Source organism: Colobus angolensis, unplaced genomic scaffold (genome assembly GCF_000951035.1).
Source record: "Colobus angolensis palliatus isolate OR3802 unplaced genomic scaffold, Cang.pa_1.0 Scaffold10, whole genome shotgun sequence".
In the NCBI taxonomy this organism is placed as follows: domain Eukaryota; kingdom Metazoa; phylum Chordata; class Mammalia; order Primates; family Cercopithecidae; genus Colobus; species Colobus angolensis.
This window is the reverse complement of record NW_012110919.1, coordinates 20,600,235-20,616,947: the sequence shown is the minus strand read 5'-3', so window position 1 is coordinate 20,616,947 and position 16,713 is coordinate 20,600,235. Positions and strand designations below refer to the sequence as shown.

The 16,713-nt window shown below is 51.5% G+C and overlaps 1 protein-coding gene across 1 annotated transcript in view; it reads left to right on the top strand.

Moving 5' to 3' along the window:
- FOXN4 (forkhead box N4) overlaps positions 1–10,555 on the top strand; it is a 31,475-nt gene extending 20,920 nt beyond the window's left edge. Inside the window, exons 4-10 of the mRNA XM_011936020.1 lie at positions 305–429; positions 529–639; positions 963–1,090; positions 1,734–1,830; positions 2,948–3,155; positions 6,750–7,142; positions 8,610–10,555. Coding sequence (XP_011791410.1) covers positions 305–429; positions 529–639; positions 963–1,090; positions 1,734–1,830; positions 2,948–3,155; positions 6,750–7,142; positions 8,610–8,869 — 1,322 coding nt within the window. The 3' untranslated portion in view covers positions 8,870–10,555. The remainder of the gene's footprint in view (positions 1–304; positions 430–528; positions 640–962; positions 1,091–1,733; positions 1,831–2,947; positions 3,156–6,749; positions 7,143–8,609) is intronic.
- Positions 10,556–16,713: the final 6,158 nt, after the last annotated feature.

Sequence of the window (16,713 nt, the reverse complement as noted above, 5' to 3'; positions counted from 1 at the left end):
GCCCAGCAATGTGCTAAGCACTTGATAGACATTATCTCATTTAACCCTCACAGCAAATTTATAGTTAAGGGTATCAGTAGTTCAAGTACAAATGGGAAAACTGAGGCTGACCTAAGGTTATATAGCAGGTAAGAACCTACTTTTCACTACATACCAGGGAAGTGATTTGCCAAGCACCTACTCTGTGCCTGGTCCGAGGAAAGGGGCTGGCTCCATTCTCTGGAGACACCTGGGCACTGGGCTGTTCCTGGTGGCAGCCACCATTCCTCTGGCCCAGCAGCGTCTCTGTGCTTCTCTCCTGCAGGTGCCTTGGCTGGGGCAGCCGACCTGCATGTGGGAGCCACTCCAAGTCCCCTTCTCCATGGCCCAGCAGGCATGGCCCCCGGAGGCATGCCAGGTCTGGGCCCCATAACCGGCCATGGAGACAGCGTAAGTACAACTGCATGGACTGCGAAGGGTGGGCAGTGCCCTCCAGACTGGGTGTCCACCCCCACTCTGACCCTGTCTCCTCCTCTTCCCGCCTAGCAGATGAGCCAGTTCCCCGTGGGGGGCCAGTCCTCATCTGGCCTGCAAGACCCGCCGCATCTGTACTCACCTGCCACCCAACCACAGTTCCCGCTCCCCCCGGGTGCCCAGCAGGTATCGAGGGCTCAGGGGAGCCCTGGACTCAGCAGCACACACCCTGCCTTGGGCTGGCCAGGGACCTCTCTGAGCCTCAGTTTGCTCACCCAGAACTTGGGAATAACATTCCCCCCCCATGCTCAGGTCATGGGATCATTCATTCCGTTCCCCCAAAACTCCTGCCCTGAGCGGAGACAAGATTGTTTCCTGGACGGCTGTGAATCCCCACACGAGGCATTTTGAAGCTAGGGTGGGGACAGGGTTACTGTGAGTGACGTATGTTCTTTCTCACCTTCTCTCTCTCTGTCTGCCACTTTCTCCCTGCCCCTGCCTGTGGGAAGTGCCCTCCTGTGGGCCTCTATGGCCCCCCATTTGGGGTACGGCCCCCCTACCCCCAGCCCCACATGGCTGTGCATTCGTCTCAGGAACTGCACCCCAAACACTACCCCAAGCCCATCTACTCGTACAGGTGAGGTCCAGGGTGGGCCGGGTCAGGGCCGAGGGCGGCTCCGGGAGGAGAGGGATGAGGCTGCGCTCAGGACATCTCAGACAGCTACGTGTGGCAGCCCAGACTTCCAAGAGGGAAGTTTTGGGGAGTGGGGAACCCCCAGGTGGGACTTGTTCTCAGGAAGGAGCATCATAGGGTCCCCCAGGTCAAGAGCCCACTGCAGACCTGAATCCAGTGCCACAGTTCACTTCATTCACAAGCTGTGTGGCCTTGAGGAAGTGGTGTGACCTCTCTGAGCCTTGATTTCCCCAAATGTAAAAAAGTCATCAAAATAATAGTATTGTATATACCTCACGGGAGTTTGGGGAGGGGGAAACAACCTAGGTAAAGTCTAAAGGCTCATAGTCATTAAAATTATGGGGATGCATTGAAGAGGTGAAAGGGTAAGATTTCTCAAGTCAGTACCAATGGTTGAGCCCCGGGTCAAGGAGAAAGGGCAAAGGATGGGAAAGACATCGGGCCATGAAATGGTATTGAGAGCTCACTGTGTGTGAGTGTGTAGGGTCAAGCAGGGCAGGCTTCCTGGCAGAAGAGGCATTGGGCTGTCAGCCTGAGACCCCTTCACGCCTGGCCTGCCCTGCCCTGCCCCACCTCCTGCCCCCAGCTGTCTGATCGCCATGGCCCTGAAGAACAGCAAGACAGGCAGCCTGCCTGTGAGCGAGATCTACAGCTTCATGAAGGAGCACTTCCCCTACTTCAAGGTGAGGGGTCCTAAGCCAGGGTAGGGGTGCTGGAGCTGCCCTGGTCTCTTCCTGGTGCTGCCAGAATCCAGGGCTGGCCCTGGGCCAACCCTCTCTGGTTCCCAGTTATGTCTGTATATCTGGTGATTAGGACATGTGCACATACACTCACATAGAAGAAAGTCAGAAAGAGAGGGGGCATTTGAACTGGGCTCTGACAGATGAAGAGGAGTTCATTAGGCATTCCAAGGAGAAGAGGGTAGAGGCACCAGACTAGTTACTCAGCACGGATTCAGTACAACATAATGATGCAAAACAACGGAACTGGCAAGAGCCTTCACCTCTGAGCCTCAGTATCCTCATATGTCAGGTGTGGAGAATCATCCCAAGTGAGGATCCTGCAGATAAGGGCCTGGCAGCTTCCTGCATAGGGTTGGCCACTAGTAATGTTATCCTTGTTAGTTAGCATCAAAGCAAAAAGTGGAGCAGGAAGTTAGAGAGTACACCAAGCTGTAGGGTCCCTGGCCTGGACAGTGTCCTTAGCAAAAATACTGCAGTACAGTGTGTGTGAGTACGTGTACACGTGTGGTGTGAGATGCATTGCGATATCTGGTTATCTAGCATTTAAAAATAATTTGCTGGTGGTGCACGCCTGTAGTCCGAGCTACTTGGGGGGCTGAGGTGGGAGGACTGTTTGCTCCCAGGAGGTCGAGGTTGCAGTGAGTCGTGATCATACCACTGTACTCTAGCCTGGGTGACAGAGCAAGACCCTGTCTCAAAAAGTAAATTTGCACTGAATACACTTGACCACTTATCCATTTATTGGCATCACTCTTCCTTGCTTGCTTCCTCAGTGGGAGAGAGAGTATGGAATATCCAGCAGGCCAGGCTGCATCCTCCCATAGTAACAGTTGGCCAGAGCTGAATTGTACTTCCCCTCTCATCAGGGCATGGCCACACCAGCTGGCCTCAGTCCCCAGCACTCTCTCTTGTCTCTTCAACTTGAGGCTGAGTGTCAGTCACTGTCAAATTACTCCCGCCACCGCGATGTCCTGCCGCTATAGGCCTGAGTAGGAGATCCCCGGGGTAGGAGGAAGGGCTTACAGGGAGGCCTCTGAATGCCCATGTTTCTTCATAGACGGCTCCCGACGGGTGGAAGAACTCGGTGCGGCACAACCTGTCTCTGAACAAGTGCTTCGAGAAGGTGGAGAACAAGATGAGCGGCTCCTCCCGCAAGGGCTGCCTGTGGGCTCTGAACCTGGCCCGCATTGACAAGATGGAGGAGGAGATGCACAAGTGGAAGAGGAAGGACCTGGCTGCCATCCACCGGAGCATGGCCAACCCTGGTGAGGCCCGGACAGCCCATGGCGCGCGCACACACACACACAAATGCACACGCACACACACATGGAAGAGGAGGGACCTGGCTGACATTCACCAGAGCATGGCCAACCCTGGTGAAGCCTGGATGCACACATGCGCACGCACACAAATACACACACACACCTGTGCACACAAACATGCACACATACACAGAAGAGGAAGGACCTGGCCACCATCCACTGGAGCATGGCCAATCCTGGTGAGGCCCAGACAGCCTGCAGCGTGCATGCACACAAATGCACACGTGCGTGCACACACACACACTGAAGAGGAAGGACCTGGCTGGCATCCACTGGAGCATGGCCAATCCTGGTGAGGCCCAGACAGCCTGCAGCGTGCATGCACACAAATGCACACGTGCGTGCACACACACACACTGAAGAGGAAGGACCTGGCTGGCATCCACTGGAGCATGGCCAACCCCGGTGAGGCCCGGACAGCCCGCAGCATGTGCACACACACACAAATGCACACACACACATGCACAAACATGCACACACACATGGAAGAGGAAAGACCTGGCCGCCATCCACCGGAGCATGGCCAACCCCGGTGAGGCCCAGATGTACACACATACATGTGTACACACACACGTGTACACACATGCGGAAGAGGAAGGACCTGGCCGCCATCCACCAGAGCATGGCCAACCCCGGTGAGGCCCAGACAGCCCACAGTGCATGCACACACACACACACACATGCACATGCACACATGTACACACATGCGGAAGAGGAAGGACCTGGCCACCGTCCACTGGATCATGGCCAACCCTGGTGAGGCCCGGACAGCCCAAAGCGTGCACACACACACTGCACATACAAATGCACACACATGCATGCACATACACAAGTGGACGAGGAAGCACCTGGCCACCATCCAACAGAGCATGGCCAAGAAGCCCGGACAGCCCCCAGTGTGCGCACACATGCACGCATGCATGCACACATACACACCACACGCCCCTCCTCTCAGCCCAGCCCCAGCTCTGCCTATGCCCTACCCAGTCTGTAACACTTCTCAGATACGATGATGGGAAGACAGGAGTCTGGCAAACCTCCCTCCTATGAAATTGGCCTCTCCCTCCCCAACCCTATCCAGTGGTGGAAGTAATTGAGGGGCCTGATCAGAAACAGGAAAAGCTGTTGGATCTCACTCGTCATCCATAGTTTCTTGCCCAGAAATGCCAAACTACACAACCATGGGGTAAACATTGCTTTCCTACCACATTGGCAGAGATGTTTAAAATAATAACACTTCAGTGTGGACTAGGATGTGGAAACATAGACAGCTTAGTATACAATGCATAGGAATTTAAGCTGGTAAACTTTCTGAGGGAAAGCTAATATATCAAACACCTGCAAATGGTACCCATGGATTGGTCCAATTATTGTACTTTTGACAATGTGTATTGTGAAGAGCAAAGATTTGAGCAAAAGGTTTATGAACAAAGTTATCCATCACAAAATTATTTCTAAGAGTGAAACACAGAAAGCAGTCCAGACATCTCACAAGAGGGGGCTGGTTAAATAAATGGAATGACATACCTTGCAAGTATTAGAGATGAGAAATATTTTAAAATATTTTTGGAATATAAAGAAATGTTAGGCCAGGCATGGTGGCTCATGCCCATAACTTCAGCACTTTGGGAGGCCGAGGCGAGTGGATCACCTGAGGTCAGGAGTTCAAGACCATCCTGGTCAACATGGTAAAACCCCATCTCTACTAAAAATACAAAAATTAGCTGGGCATGGTGGCAGGCGCCTGTAATCCCAGCTACTCGGGAGGCTGAGGCAGGAGAATCACTTGAACCCGGGAGGCAGAGGTTGCAGTGACCTGAGATTAAGCCACTACACTCCAGCCTGGGTGACAGAACAAAAATCCGTCCAAAAAGAAAACAGTGTTCTCAATAAGTGAAAAGGGGCAGGTTATAAATCAATATCCACAGCAAGATCACATTTTAAAATACATATATATCCATATTCATTTGCCTCCCAAAAATGTATGTATGTATGAGAGAGAATAACTATGCTTGTGTGTTTGGGAAGAAATACACCAAAATCTTTACTGTGAATGGAGAGACCATTGATAACTTTTATATTTTTCACATATTTCTGTATTTTCCAAAACTTCTATCCTGTTCCTAATTAGAAAAAGGATTGCATCTGCTTTTTTCAAAAAAAAAAAAAAAAACATTAATGGATATGAGGCGGGGCCATCCAAGAGACATATGCATGGGGACTGTGACGTGGAGGCTAACTCTGCCCCAGCCTTCGGAGTATGGCCAGAGTCTGTTGGGTATCACCGTGCTGGGTAGGAATGGGGCTGAGAGTGTGGCTTGGGGGGTGAACAACTCAAGGCAGGAAGAAGGGCTGTAGCAGGAGCCAATGGTCCCTCAGTTGAGGGGGTATCACATCGCACCCAGCCCACCGAAAGCTCTGGGGTCCGGCTTGAGACCCAGGGCCAGTCCTGACACATTCGAGTGAAGTCTTGGGCAAGTTACTCTGCCTTCTAGACTCTAAGTGTTCTCATTCCTAAAATAGGTGCAACCCAAATAGATCTCGGGACGCTGTGTACTCTCAACCCTGTGTTGCACTCAACAAGACATAACCAATAACCAAAACTAATCTGAGAGTAATTTGTCTTTACTTGTTTATATCCAAGAGTATTCAGGATTTTTAACCCACAGCAACACTTCTTAATGTCTCTTTGGTAGCAGGGAGTGGCCAGGGCCCCTTGCACGTAAATACATTTTGTCGCTCTTACGGGATTTGTAATCACGGCCTTACCTCCTTGCAGGGCTGTTAGGAGATTTAAATGAAGCTCTAGGGTTACAGGGCTGTCCTGTAAGGCACTATCCTGATGAAAGGGGCTAATGTTATTTTCTGATGACATTGTTTTTTAAAGACAGGGTCTTGCTTGTCACCCAGGCTGGAGTACAGTAGTGCAATCATGTCTCAACTGCAGCCTCAACCTCCTGGGCTCAAGTGATCCCCCCACCTCAGCCTCCCAAGTAACTGGTACTACAGACACACACCACCACGCCCAGCTAGGATTTTTTATTTTTTGTAGAGATGGTATCTTACTATGTTGTTTAGGCGAATCTTGAACTCCTGGCCTCAAGCTGTCCTCCTGCTTCAGCTTCCCAAAGCATTGGGATTACAGGCATGAGCCCAGTCTTTGATGTCATCTCTTATTCCTCAAAAGATTCTGCACAATTTGTGATTTTGTTACATCTCCACAACAACCCTGTGCAGAGTGTATGATGTCTTGCTAGGTGGGCAGAGATGTTTAAAATAATAAAATATTAACACCCAGCATGGGCTAGGATGCGGAGAAGTATTTAGTAGACACCTTCATTTACAATGGGTGGCAATGTAAGTTGTGAGATGAGATGATGCCTATGTTGTTTCATAGGTGAGGAGACAGAGGTTCAGAGTGTCCAAGAGACTTGCTAAGGTCACACAGGTGGTGACACTGGAATTTGAACCCAGGCCTGGGCTGGGGCCCAGTAACTGCTGGGTGGGTTCTGAGTGACCTCTCCCACTTGCCTGCAGAGGAGTTGGACAAGCTGATCTCCGACCGGCCTGAAAGCTGCCGGCGCCCTGGCAAACTGGGGGAACCAGAGGCCCCTGTGCTGACTCACACCACCACAGTGGCCGTGGCACACGGCTGCCTGGCTGTCTCCCAGCTCCCACCCCAGCCACTGATGACCCTGTCCCTGCAGTCAGTCCCCCTGCACCATCAGGTCCAGCCCCAGGCACATCTTGCTCCAGACTCTCCAGCACCAGCCCAGACCCCGCCGCTGCATGCCCTGCCGGACCTCAGCCCCAGCCCGCTCCCCCACCCCGCCATGGGAAGGGCTCCTGTAGACTTCATCAACATCAGCACCGACATGAACACTGAGGTGGATGCCCTTGACCCGAGCATCATGGACTTCGCGCTGCAGGGTGAGGCCGGAGGAGTGGAGTGATGGGAGTGGAATGGGGAGGGGAGAGGCCCAGGGGCCAAAGGGAGTGAGGGAGAGGACTGTACTGCCTGCATTTGCCCCACAGTCTCATTCCCATAGCAACAACCTATACAAGTTGAACATCCCTGATCCGGAAATCCAAAATTCTCCAAAATTCGAAAATTTTTGAGCCCTGACAAGACACTCAAAGGTCATGCTCGTTGGAGCAGTTCAGATTTCAGATGTTTGGTTGGATTAGGGATGTTCAACCTGTAATAGCCAATGGCAGCCAATAGGAAAGAGCATTTGCTGTATACCAGGCCAAAGCATTCCACAGGCATCACCTGAGGTCACCACCATTCCACATTTCTGTTCTGCCGATGAGGAAACTGAGGCAGAGAGAAGTGAAGTCACTCACCCAAGGTCACCTGGCTAGTAAGTGGCAGAGCCTGGAGTTAAACCTCAGTCTGTCTGGCCCCAAAGTTTTCACCAGTAACTGCTTCAACTCACATGTGCCACCCCCATGCCAGGTCACAATCTGACCTGCTGCCTGCCTCATGATCATCTCCGATAAATGGGATGTGATGAATGAACGAACAAGGGAATTTCCGGTTTCAGTGACGGCTCACACGTCATCCATTCACTAGCACCGGTGCAGCTCTTATGTTTCAGCCAAGGGTGGAGACAGCCTCTGTCCTGAGTTCTGTCTCTAGCGAGGGAAATGGACAGTGGCAAGTCAGCTGCAGCTGTGAAGTGGGTATATTTGCACCTCCCTGCCTTTCTCTTCCTGGATTGTTGCGTAGTTCAATGTGCTGAAGAAAGGGAAGCATTGTCTTGTCCCCCTGGCTTTGACCATAATGACATCATGAGAACCAAATGTTTTCACAAGTCCTTTTGTTTAACGCTTGCCACAGCCTTAGGAGCTAGATTCACTGATCATCTCCATCTTATTCTGAGGTTCTGAGATGGAAGTGTCCCAAGGACATTCAGTGGGAAGGTGAGGGCCGGGGGCTACAACTCTGGCCCTTCCATGGTTTTTTTGTTTTTTGTTTTTTTTGAGATGGAGTCTCGCTGTCACACAGACTGTAGTGCAGTGGCACGATCTCAGCTTACTGCAACCTCCACCTCCTGGGTTCAAGTGATGCTTGTGCCTCAGCCTCCCAAGTAGCTGGGATTATAGGTGTGCGCTACCAGGCCAGGCTATTTTTTGTATTTTCAGTAGAGATGGGATTTCGCCATGTTGGCCAGACTGTTGTTGAACTCCTGGCCTCAAGTGATCCACCCACCTCGGCCTCCCAAAGTGCTGGGATTACAGGCGTGAGCCACCATGCCCAGCCCCATGCCCTTTTTCTACAACACATGACCTTAGACGCCACACATGATCTCTGTCTCTTCCCTAAGATGGGGGATTCGAACTCGGGTCGTTTGACGTGAAGCCAGCTCACCCTAATGCTTTTGTCTTTGAAAGGGAACCTGTGGGAGGAGATGAAGGATGAGGGATTCAGCCTGGACACGCTGGGCGCCTTTGGAGACTCCCCACTTGGCTGTGACCTGGGGGCCTCAGGCCTGACCCCTGCCTCGGGTGGCAGCGACCAGTCCTTCTCAGACTTGCAGGTGACAGGTCTCTACACAGCGTACTCCACTCCAGACAGTGTGGCTGCCTCAGGCACCAGCTCCTCCTCCCAGTACCTGGGTGCACAGGGGAACAAGCCCATAGCCCTGCTTTGAGATGTCAGCCTCACCTGCCCCAGAACCCCGGCACCTGGCTTGGGCAGAGAACTGACTGGATCAGGGTGTTCCCAGACGGCAGGTCCCTCATGGTCCCCGAAGCCTATCCTGAGCCTGTGGCGAAATTGCTGGCTGGACAGGGAAGCGGTTCCCCTCAGCAGCCCCTCTCTTCCTCGTGCCTCCCACTGGAGCTTCCGGGACAGTTTCTGGGGGCTCTTCCAAGTCAGAAGGATGGAAGAGGGCGAACAAGCAACCCAGCGTCCCCCGACTCCTTGACACTCCTCCAAGGCCTGAGCTGCAACGCCTGGCCATGTTGAGTGAGACTTCTCCATCCTGGATCCTGGCTGGGTGACCTCAATGACCTGCACCCTATTTTGGGACATCTTTGTGCATTGAGGAGACACCCTGGGGTGAAAGCCCTTGAATTCATCCTCATGGGAAATGGCTGAGTGGATCAAACCTCAGCCGCAGCCTCCAGGGGCCAGGCCCAGAGCAGGAAATGGAGCCAGAGAACCTTGAGCCTCTCTCTCTTGGATAGGACAAGCTGAACTCTGAAATGGGAGCCAGTCCAGGTGGCCTTCAGCCCCACGTTTCCGATAGTCTATTAGAATTTTATTAGAGCAGATTCCTGGGCCATGCCGGGCACCGTGACCGGGTGTAAATTTATTTATATTTATTGTGGCCCATCCACTTCTTTAAACCCAGCCCGAGGCCTCTGGAATGAGACCTCTCCTCCCTCCCTACCTCCCAGCCATCCTAACTCCTACGGGCCAGAGAATGACATCTCTAACTGGCTCGTATTCCGTTGCCAGCCTGGGGCTACTTTTTAAAACCAACAAGCACTGTTGATACTGTGAACCATCCTATTTTTTTCCATATTAGAGACCAGATATTTTTCTACCTGTTCATGATTCACATCTCTTCTTGCATGTACCTAAGAGGGGCGGTGCCATTGTCTGGGGGCTTGGGGGGCTTTCAAAGGGGAAAATGCAATGGGAGAGGGAGGAACTGGAGGAGGGTGCTTTTGTACTGGGATTTAAGACTCTCCTGAGGGAATGAAAGCCAGCTGAACCATGTAAAGCTGGAACCACGTGGCGAGTGGCGGACAAAACTTCCATGCGTGATATTTATTGGCACTTCCTCACCTCCCTTTGTCCTACAGCTGTTTTTATGTTTGTTTTTCTCTCCTTGCTAATTACTGACTCCCTAAGTGGCAAGTTCCTCAGATAGCTGGGTTAAAGGAGAGACAGGTGAGTGAGCTAGTCAAACGTGAAAAATGTTCTCCCAGCAAAGTTGAGACAGAACTGGAGAAGCTGCAGCCTCACGCACCATCCCCCTCTTTCCACCAGATGGATGTTGGCTGTGTCTGGGAGTTCCTGAACCCTAGAGCCGGGATGTTCTGTTTAATCAACAGCTCAGCCCGCTGCCTGGGAGCTTTGGCATTAAGCCCCGCCTTGAAGGGAGAGCTTTAAGTTTTTCCTAGCTCTGGAACTTTTCACCGAGCATCCACCACCCTTAGACACAATCCCAATGCTACCCGTCCGACCTGCACTGTCATCTGCTTTGTGTGACATGGCCCCCGATAAGATGTTGAAACTGTTATTCATGAAGACTCCGTGTTTGGGCAACATCAAGACTGTCAGTGTCGAATTGAGTAACTGTCTTCCATCAATAAAGGCTGAACGGCAGCTCTGTGGCTTGTGAGAAGGTCAAAGGGAGATAAAGGATAATGACACTATTCACTCATCCCTTACAGGTGAGGTCCCATTTACAGATGGGGAAATTGAGGCCCAGAGAGGTGACACTGCTCCGCACTAGACCCAGGCATTCTGATACCAAGTTCCCATCGCACCAGAAACTGGGGGGAGTTTGTCATGAAGGTTACAATGAGTATGGCCTCCATTTACTGTCCCTGAGAACTGGCACTTGACAGGCATCATTTCCGGCAGGGACCACGAATGCCACTTACCACTCAGAAAGCAGAGGCTTGGAGAAGTAGGGTTGGCTGAGTGTGTCCTGGAGCCCAGCAGCACAGCTCAGGTGTGCACCTCATGTCAGAAAAGACAAGATGGAAACAGACGCACCCCTTCCAACACCTGCTATATGCCAGGCCCCGTACTAGTCACTGCTGTAAATTAGCTCATTTGGTCCTCACAACAGCCGTAGTAAGCATGGCTGATTTGTTACTACACCCATGTCACAGATGAAGAAACAGGCTCAGGGGAATAAAGCAGGTGACTTGCTGTCCAAGATATAACAGGCAAAGGATATATTAATTGAGAGTCTAACTTTTTTTATTTTTTCAGACAGAGTCTCGCTCTGTCACCAGATTGGAGTGCAGTGGTGCGATTTTGGTTCACTTCAACCTCGGCCTCCCGGGTTCAAGCGATTCTCCTGCCTCAGCCTTCTGAGTAGCTGGGACTACAGGCACCACCACCACACCCAGCTAATTTTTGTATTTTTAGTAGAGACAGGGTTTCACCATGTTGGCCAGGATGGTCTCGATCTCTTGACCTCGTGATCCGCCCGCCTCAGCCTCCCAAAGTGCTAGGATTACAGGCAGGAGTCTAACTCTTAAGCCCACCCAGGAAGTGGCCTGCAGCCTCAGGGGAGACAAGATTCGTGCACATGCAACATTTTATGAGTGAGGAAGTATGTCTGGGAGGATGGGCTGTGGGTAGTGTGAGGAAGTGCTTGGTGAGGGCCAGGCTCGGGGCAGGGAGAGGGTGCCTGCAGCAGCCCTGGCTTCCTCTGCCCAGCACCTGTACCACCCTCTCCTTGGCTTGGCTCCCAAATGACCCTGTGAACCCAGCCTGGCCAAAAGCATTGCAGCCCCCAGCCACCCTCTGAAATTGGCTGAAGTGGGGAACAAGTGACCTAGGCCATGGTGTTCACAGCCAATGAGCATCCCCCAGGGACTTTGCAGGAGTTAGGGGACAGGGGTACCCTCCATTTCCTGGGGTGCTCAGCTGGAAGAATGGAGCCCCAGCTACTGGGTCACCACCAGGAAAGGGCTGGGAGCCACAATTGAGTCTGACTTCTGTTCCTGACCATGGGCAAGTGGGAGTCAGGTGTGCAGAGTCCAGGCAAAAATGCCAGGGTCACAAGCTCTAGGCAGAGCTCTGGTCACAGCCAGAGTGCCACCGATGCACAGTGTGCACAGCCAGAGTGCCACCTGGCCATGATGACACCAGAAGAAAGCATGCAGGAGACATGAGGGAAATGAGGCTCCTTCCCGGGCTGAGCAACTAATAGGAGAAAAACACACATTGCCGTCATGTAAGCCCCTGCTGTGTGCTGCACGGAGTTCAACATAGTCAGGCAGCCTCTCCCTGGAACCGCACCACAGCCTGCACAACCAGTGTGATGTTCCCATTTCCCAGATGAGGAAACTGAGGCTCAGAGATCATGTTTCTAAAGCTTTTCTTCCCCTTCTATGAGAAATCACCCACAGTTTAACAACAAAAATAGTAACAGCATTCGCTAGCATGTATAGGGGGCTTATTCCCTGCAGTGTATACCGGGACACAATCTATCTTTATTTTCCTCCCCAGTCCTAATCCCTGGAACCTGCGAATATGTTATCATGCAAGTGGGAATAAAAGATGCAGATGCAATTAGGGTTGCTAATCAGCTGCCCTAAAATAGGGGGTATTGCCGGGTGTAGTGGCTCACACCTGTAATCCCAGCACTTTGGGAGGCTGAGGCAGATGGATTGCCTGAGCCCAGGAGTTTGAGACCAGCCTGGGCAACATACTAAGACTCCATCTTTTTTTTTTTTTTTTTTTTCTTTTTTTGAGACGGAGTCTCCCTCTGTCGCCTGGGCTGGCTTGCAGTGGCCAGATCTCAGCTCACTGCAAGCTCCACCTCCCGGGTTTACGCCATTCTCCTGCCTCAGCCTCCCGAGTAGCTGGGACTACAGGCGTCCGCCACCTCGCCTGGCTAGTTTTTTGTATTTTTTAGTAGAGACGAGGTTTCACCGTGTTAGCCAGGATGGTCTCGATCTCCTGACCTCGTGATCCGCCCATCTCGGCCTCCCAAAGTGCTGGGATTACAGGCTTGAGCCACCGCGCCCAGCCCTAAGACTCCATCTTTACAAAAAAAAAAAGGATTAGCCAAGCAGGGTAGTGCATGCCTGTAGTCTCAGCTACTCAGGAGGCTGAGGCAGGAGAATCACTTGAGTCTGGGAGATCAAGCCTGCAGCGAGCTGTGATTGCACCACCGCACTCCAGGCCGGGTGACAGAGCAAGACACTGTCTCAAAAAAAAAAGGTGGAGGATTACCCCAGGTTATCAAGGTAGGCCAATGTAATCATAAGGGTCCTATGGGTAAAGAAGCGAGGCAGGAGAGTCAGTCAGTGTCAGATTTAAAGATGCTGTGAGGATGGAACAGGGCCTCTAGATGCTGGAAAAGGCAAGAGAATGGATTCTCTCCCCTAGAGCCTCCAGAAGGACCACAGCCCCACTGACACCTTGATTTTAGCCCAGGGAGACGCATGTTGGACTTCTGACCTCCAGAACTGTAGGATGATAAATTTGTATTGTTTTAAGCCACTAAGTTTGTGGGGATTCTCACAGCAGCCATAGACAATAAATACATCCCCATTTTACAGAAGAGAAAATAGGCTCAGAGAGGCTAAGTAGCTTAGGCATGATTAGGAAAGAGTAGAGATGGGATTCAAATGACAGTGTGCTTCCCCACGGTCTTTTATCGCATCGCAGAGGGCTCAGCTGACACCATCTGTTTGCTGGTTTATATAGGAACAAAAACTCTCCAAGGTTACGTGACTGGGATTTAACCCCAGATCTGCAGGTCTCCCTGCCTCTCCATGGCACTGTAATGGCTTAGTGTAGGCTCGTAAAGGGTGGTCAGTGGAAATTCAGGGAAAGGAATAAGCTGGATCAGAAGTAGGGGATGAGGTGGTGGAGCTGAGCATCGCCCCCTTTGGAGGATGCTGGTTGTGTTACTGTTGATCCTATGTGTAGATGCTGGACCTCTGATCTCTGGAATCAAAACCCTCAAGAGTCCAGGGGAAGCAGGACAGAGATCTCACTGGTGGCTGAAATGTGGGCACATCCAACAGCAGCCAAAGAGCCAGGCTGGGCCATCCCCAAGGGGTGTCCAGTCCATGAGAACCTGTCCAGCATCTTCCACAGCCACTCACAGTTTGCCACAGGACAGAAGCAAACATTCTCAGGAGAGGGACAAGCAGGCTCATCTCTAGGACCCACATTCTCTGACCCCAAGGCTGCCCAGGCTTCCTCCTGTGTGACTGGAGGAAGTGACAGGCTTCCTCCAGTCACTGTGGGATAAGTGACTCCAACAGGTGGAAGCATCTCTGATCCTCTCCAGGAGGGTGCTTCCCACCTTCCATCATTGACTAGCGTCTCTGGTAACCACAGAAATGTGGTCAAATTTATAGACTACCAATATCTCCTGGGGCCTTTTAAGATATAGATCTCAGCCTGGGCAACATAGCAAGACCCCATCTTGGACAGGTGCAGTGGCTCGTACCTGTAATCCCAGCAGTTTGGGAGGCCAAGGCAGGAGGATAGCTTGAGTCCAGGAGTTGGAGACCACCATGGGAGACATAATGAGACCCCATCTCTACAAATAATAAATTAGAAAATTAGGTGGTCATGGTGGCGTGTACCTGTAGTTCCAGCCACTGGGGAGGCTGAAGTGGGAGGATAACTTGAGCCTGGGAGGTTGAAGCTACAGTGGGCTATGATAGTGCCACTGCACTCCAGCCTGGACAACATAATGAGACCCCCATCTAAAAAAAAAAAGATCTAGCTCTCCAGATCTGTCTGGGATTCTGAGGCATGGCCAGGTGCTGTGGCTCACACCTGTAATCCAGCACTGTGGGAGACCAAGTTGACTGGATCACTTAAAGTCAGGTGTTTGAGACCAGCGTGGCCAACATGAGGAAACCCCATCTCTACTAAAAATATTAACAATTAGCTGTGTGTGGTGACGGGCCCCTGTAATCCCAGCTACTCAGGAGGCTGAGGCAGGAGAATCACTTGAACCCACTAGGCGTAGGTTGCAGTGAGCTGAGATTACACCATTTGAGGTCAGGAGTTTGAGATCAGCCTGGCCAACATGGCGAAACCCCAGCTCTCCTAAAAAGATAACAATTAGCTGTGTGTGGTGACGGGCCCCTGTAATCCCAGCTACTCAGGAGGCTGAGGCAGGAGAATCGCTTGAACCCACTAGGCGTAGGTTGCAGTGAGCTGAGATTATGCCACTGCACTCCAGCCTGGGCGACAGAGTGAAACGCCATCCCCCCAAAAAAAGGGAGCGAGAGAGACTAAGGTAGAGCCAGAGTCAATCTGAGCTTTTTAAACAAGCACCCCTGCTACGCTTGGGAGCTGGCCAAGGGAAAGGTGAGAAGAGTCTGAGTCTGAGTGAGGAGGGGATCATAGGTTGGGCCTGTAAACTGAGATAAGGCAGGCCCGAGGGCTAGGGACACAGAACATTCCTCTGACTTGGACTGAGAAAGGTTTTGCACTTGTGCAGCCTGCAGGTGACCCTGGCAACAACTAAAGGGAAGAGGAGGCTCCCAGAAAGGTTCAGGCAGTGGGAGTGAGATGGGGAAAGATGAACAATGTACCTTGGGTGCCACCTCACTGAGAATGACCCTGGCTGGCCAGCTGCTTCCTTCTCCACGGACCTCCAGGACTTCTGCCACCGCCTGGGTCTGTGGGCGTCTGGATTTCAGCGTCATTGCAGAATGGGGAGCAGGTGGGAGAGAAGGGAGGGAGGCGTGGCCACAGTGGGGCGGGACCAGCTGGGTGGGTGAGGGAAGCAGGAGGCAGAGGAATCAGATGTCGGGGTCACAGGTGGGGTCTATATATCCCGTCCGTGATGATTGAGGCATGCAAATAGAAAGGTGCAAAGACTTTTGAGTTCAATTGCTTCTAGGCGCCACCCCTTAGATGGCTATTATCAAACAAACACATAAAAACCAAAAACCAAAAGAGGAAAACAAATAGTATTGGCAAGGATGTGGAGAAATTAGGGAAGTTTGTGCATTGTTGGTGGGAATGTAAAATGGCACAGCAGCGTTGGAAAAACAGTATGCTGATTGTGCAAAGAATTAAAAAGAATTACCACCAGGTCCAGCAATCCCGTTTGCTTTTTTTTTTTTTTCCCCCTGACATGTAGTCTCACTCTGTTGCCCTGGCTGGAGTGAGTGGTGCTATCTCAGCTCACTGCAACCTCTGCCTCCTAGGTTCAAGCCACTCTCCTGCCCCCCACCACACCTGGCTAATTTTTGTATTTTTAGTAGAAATGGGGTTTCACCTTGTTAGCCAGACTGGTCTTGAACTCCTGACCTCGGGTTTTCCACCCGCCTCACCCTCCCAAGGTGCTGGGATTACAGGTGTGAGGCACCGCACCTGACTCTGTACACCCATTTTCATAGCAGCAGTATTCACAACCACCAAAAGGTGGAAGCCACCAAGTAATTCATTGATGGATGCATAGATACATAAACTGTGCTCTTAAAAAGGAAGGAAACTCTGACCCATGCTACAACATGGATGAACCCTGAGGACATTATGCTAAGTGGGATAAGCCAGTCCCAAAGAGGACGAATACCATACGATTTTTTATATGAGGTACCTGCAGTAGTCAAATTCATAGATACAGAAAGCAGAATGGTGGTTGCCAGGGGCTGGAGGGGGAGGGGAGTGGGGAGTTAAGTGTTTAATGGGTACAGAGCTTCACTCTTGCAAGATGAAAAGCATTCTGGAGATTGATTCCACAACAGTGGTGATGCACTTAACACTGCTGAACTGTATGCTTAAAAAAGGTTAAGATTTTGTTATGTATATTTT